We start from the raw sequence: 5,000 nt of genomic DNA on the forward strand, positions 1-5,000 counted from the left end.
TAAGTATGTGTGTTTGTGCAAGCGTGCGTGTGTGTGTGTGTGTGTGTGTGTGAGTGTGTGAGTGTCTGTGAGAGAGCAGGTGTGTGTAGGTATGTGTGTGTGTGTGTGCAAGTGTGTGTGTGAGTGTCTGTGAGAGAGAGAGTGAGTGTGTGTGTAGGCATCCCTCTCACTGTGACCAGGGGGATTTGCACACCACACACGAGCCAGAGAGACCAGGAGACGGCGGGTATCTTTAGGCTTCTCGGCGCATTTCTTCCTAACTTAGGTGAGTGGGGGGTGGGGGGGGGGGGGCACACCGGCTGGTGTCAGGGGGGGCTGGCCGGTCCCGGGGGGGGTTAGGCGGCGGTCCGCCTCTCTCTCCGTGGTCCTGGGGGGGGGGGGGTACTCTGGTACTCCGTACCTCCTGCCAGGTGGGTTAGGGGTTCTCCGTCTCTCAGTCTCTGGAGCTCGGCTCTCCCGGTGCCCTCCGCTCCCGTGGGTCGGAGCAGAAGGTCAGCCGTTACTATATTAACTATCTCTCGCTATCAGTTTAACAGGCCGGCGCCGTAGGCCTCTCTCACCCACTCTGGGGCTCTGGTCCGTTGGGTCTCACTGTAGCCACCGATTCCACCGTGCAAATGAAAACAGTTCTGGTCCAGGTTGGAGAAGAACGCACGCCACACTGTCCTTGTAAGTTGTATACAAATTAAAAAGGTTTATCGTCCACAATCCAAAGTAATTCAATGAATCCGAACGAAATGACAAGTAATAAAGTGAGACGGCTGGCCCCGCGGTGGCGTAGCGGTCTAAGCACTAGCCACTAGTGCAAGCTGCCCACCGGGGACTGGGATCGAATCCCGGTCTCGCCAGACCCGGATATGGCCGAGGCACACAGGGAGCGGCATATTGAGCGGCCGCTCCAGAGGGCGGTATAGGACTATTTCCGGACAAGGATCCGTCGCGCAACAGCGCCCCCGGGGTGCCGGAATAACGGTGCTGGGCTCGAGGAGCCAGTCAGCTAGTCTGCCTGGCGGCCTCCTCTGGGACTGCCGGCCACGGGGTCGTGCGGCGGATCCTACGCAATAGGCAGGGGGATAATTGGATGCTAGGTTGGGTTCAATTGGATACCAAATTGGGTGAAAAAGGGATAAAATCTGAAAAACTAATTTAAAAATAAAATAAAAAATAAAGCGAGACGGTAAGGTATGGGATTAAGGGAAAAGCGTGAACGTGGGGGTTAGTGGGAGTTTGTGGGCGTTTGTGGGCGCTCTCCAAGGTCCTGAAGCCCCGGCTCATAAGTGTGTTTGTGCAAGTGTGCGTGTGTGTGTGTCTGTGAGAGAGAGAGAGAGTGTGTGTGTGTGGGGGGGGGGGGAGAGACGGCAAGGAGACAAGGAGAGGAGAGGAGGAGAGGAGAGGAGGAGAGGAGGAGGAGAGGAGGAGAGGAAGCTACCAGACTATGGAGATAGCGTCCCCCCTGCTCTCAAGCGCATAGTTTAAACACTGTACTTTCCTACTCACTGATTCCCCTCCTCCTCTCCTCCTCCCTCTCCCCCTCTTCCTCCTCTCCTCTACACTGAATATCATCAATATACCTATTTATTCATCCCTTGTTTTTCCCTACATTAGGTTCTGGGACACTCAGGAGGAGAGAGAGGGAGAGGGAGGGGGGAGAGAGAGGGGGAGGGAGGGGGGAGAGAGTGAGGGAGGAGGGAGATTGGAGAGAGAGGAGGGGGGAAGGAGGGAGAGAGAGAGGGAGTGAGGGAGATTGGAGAGGGAGGGGGGGATGGAGAAAGGAGGGAGAGATAAACAGAGAAAGGGAGAGAGGGAGATTGGAGAGAGAGAAGGAGGGGGGAAGGAGGGAGAGAGAGAGAGGGAGTGAGGGGGGGAGGGAGGGAGAGAGGAGGGAGATTGGAGAGGGAGGGGGGGAGGGAGAAAGGAGGGAGAGATAAAGAGAGAAAGGGAGAGAGGGAGGGGGGAGAGATAAAGAGAGAGAAAGGGCGATGGAGGAAGAGAAAGGAAAGAGGGAGGGGGAGAGACCGAGAAAAGAGAGAGTGAGAGAAGTTTGACTCCTTTGAGAGATAAAATGTAATTTCACAGTCAGCTTCCTGTGATGTGTTCCTCCACAACAACACAGAGATGTGATCATGTGACTACCTCGGCTGCTGCTCTACAGACAGACTCTCTGGAGGGATGGGCTGTGCGTGCGAGAGAGACTGAGAGCATGCACGATTGTGTGTGTGTCTTTGTGCAGTATGTGTGTGTGTGTCTTTGTGCAGTATGTGTGTGTGTGTCTTTGTGCAGTATGTGTGTGTGTGTCTTTGTGCAGTATGTGTGTGTGTCTTTGTGCAGTATGTGTGTGTGTGTCTTTGTGCAGTATGTGTGTGTGTGTCTTTGTGCAGTATGTGTGTGTGTGTCTTTGTACAGTATGTGTGTGTGTATATATATACAACATATTACTCAGCCTTTTACGAAAAAAGATGGCGTTTTAAATCAAGTTATTACATTTAGGGCCGGTTTCACAGACAAGGCTTAGGACTAATCCTAGACTAAAAAGCATCTTCAATGGAGATTTTACATTGAAAGTGTGATTTAGTCCAGGACTAGGCTTAAGCCTTGTCTGTGAAACCGGCCCTTAGTGCGGCAAACTTTTATGATCAAAAGCTGTTTATTGATTACAACAACATGAACAAACCCCTACCAAGCATGAGCTCTTCAACATGAAATAATAACTTTATTGAGACAGTTATTCAACATGAAATAATAACTTTATTGAGTCATTTAACATGAAATAACAACTTTATTGAGACACAGTTATTCAACATGAAATTATAACTTTATTGAGAGTCATTTAACATGAAATAATAACTTTATCGAAAGAGTCATTCAACATGAAATAATAACTTTAGTGAGACACAGTCATTTAACATGAAATAATATTTAATTTATTGAGAATCACTTAGCGGTCAGGAGGAGAATCAGGACAGGAATGAACTACTGAACTATTCCAGACTATTTGTAGCTGAACAGTTTTTGCACACGCTCACACACACTCACACGCTCACACACACTCACACGCACGCACGCTCACACACACACGCACGCTCACACACACACGCAGGCAGGCTGGCATGACCAAGGCAGGGTGTGTCACTTCTGCCTCCCGTCCAGGGGAGGCTGGTGGAGGTAGACATTGGAGGACCTGTTTGATGCCATTCCTCATTCCCTTCTATGCATTATAATGAACCCTCCTCTCTCCTCCCTCAACCTCCCTTAGCCTCCCCCAGCCTCCTTTAACCTCCCCCAGCCTTTATCAGCCTCCCCCAGCCTCCCATCACCCTCCCCCAGCCTCCCTCACCCCTCCCGCTCCCAGCATCTGTTGCCAATGACAACACCAACACACAGGCTGGATTGCGAAAAAATGTAAAACAAAAAATAAAGTCATCTGTGCTAAGTGCTACACATAGTGCATGATAACATTGGCTCATCTGTGTGTGTGTGTGTGTGTGTGTGTGTCTCCCTGTGTGTGTGTCAGTACTGTGTGTGTGTGTGTGTGTGTGTGTTCTAGTACTGTGTGTGTGTGTGTCCTAGTACTGTGTGTGCGTGTGTGTGTGTGTGTCCTAGTACTGAGTGTGTGTGTGTGTGTGTGTCCTAGTACTGTGTGTGTGCGTCTCTCCCTCTGTCTCAGAGCTTGCTGCTGTTCTTGTGGAACTGCGCCACCAGGCCCAGCACCTGCTCAGAGGCGTCCACCGCCGCGCCCTGCAGGTAGGAGGCGCTGTTGGCCGCCGTCTGGCCCAGGAAGTAGCGGTAGTTCACCATGATGCCGCAGCTGCCCGCCACGCCCCGCGGGCTGGTGTCCGCCTGCCAGTTGAGCCGCCACAGGGTGGCGCCGTTGTGCAGGTGGAAGTTGGCCACCGGGTTGAGCGCGTAGCCCCGCCTCTTCTCGCCGTACAGGTACCAGGCGCACAGGCGCATCAGGGCGGGCTCCAGGACGCGCGCCAGGCTCTCCGAGTGGAGCCACTCCCCCGTGGCGATCAGCTTGCGCAGGGCGTCCGAGGCGGCCTGGCCGGGGGCGGAGTCTGTGGCCTGCTCCACCTCCCGCCACTCGCGGTCCGAGAGGAGGAGGAGGAGGTCAGTGGAGGAGGAGGAGGAGGAGGAGGAGGAGGAGACACGGCCCTCCTTCCTGGTCTGGGCCAGGAGGCCCTGCAGCCAGAGGTTGAAACCCGGGATGGGGGAGAGGCTGGAGAACTGGGAGATGTGAGGGAACTCACCCTGGAGAGGGAGGGGGAGGGAGGAGAGAAGAGGGAGAAAGGTTAGACCTGAAGAAAGGAGGAGGAGAGCCCAGTAAACAAAGAGTCCAAAAGATGTCCTCAGGGAAGCCGGAATGTGGGTTCAGATGACGTCTTTCTAGGACGTCCAGATTAAGACGAAGACAATTCTGTAGTCCATAAGACGTCCTAAAGACGAACCACGCCTCCTCTGCATCAGCTGCTAAAGCATCCTACTATCATTCCAAAATACATTCTTCTGCCTCTAATCCTAGGAAACTGTTCTCCACATTCTCCACACTCCTCAACCCACCTCCTCCCCTCCTCCTTCCTCCCTGTCCGCTGATGACTTTGTCACCTACTTCGAAAAAAAAGGTCAATGACACTAGCAGCACCTTTTCCCCTCCTCCTACCGACGCTGCTAACACCCCTTCCAGACCCTCTGCTCGACACTCGGTTTCTGGCTTATCATCTTCCCCCCCCCCCCTCTCCCCCGATGAGATTCTTACACTGACCACATCTAAGCGGGCAATCACCTACCCTCTCGATCCCCTCCCCTCCCCTCTTCTCCAATCCATTTCCTCCGAAATCCTTCCTTTCTTCACCACCGTAATCAACTCCTCCTTATCCACAGGATCTGTCCCGGCTGCCTTCAACACAGCCAGAGTCAAGCCTCTCCTCAAGAAACCAACCCTTAACCTGTCTTCTGTCCACAACTCTCTCCTTCCCTTCGGAAACCCTTCAACGTACTGCATC

General features: G+C 53.1%; 1 protein-coding gene across 3 annotated transcripts in view; it reads right to left on the bottom strand.

The window, feature by feature from the left end:
* Positions 1–3,348: 3,348 nt before the first annotated feature.
* mlycd (malonyl-CoA decarboxylase) overlaps positions 3,349–5,000 on the bottom strand; it is a 16,860-nt gene continuing 15,208 nt past the window's right edge. Inside the window, exons 6-7 of one of the 3 annotated variants that reach the window (XR_013937660.1) lie at positions 3,604–4,248; positions 3,349–3,492 (exon numbers count right to left, since the gene is read on the bottom strand). Coding sequence is in view for 1 of the 3 variants with exons in the window: in XM_080538888.1 (XP_080395014.1) it covers positions 3,661–4,248 (588 nt within the window). In the remaining 2 variants the exon portion in view is untranslated. Of the gene's footprint in view, positions 4,249–5,000 lie in introns of all 3 variants that reach the window. The other 2 variants (XR_013937661.1, XM_080538888.1) reach the window with 2 other exon arrangements.

Source organism: Nansenia antarctica (assembly GCF_963989245.1).
Source record: "Nansenia antarctica genome assembly, chromosome: 9".
Classification (NCBI taxonomy): Eukaryota; Metazoa; Chordata; class Actinopteri; order Argentiniformes; family Microstomatidae; genus Nansenia; species Nansenia antarctica.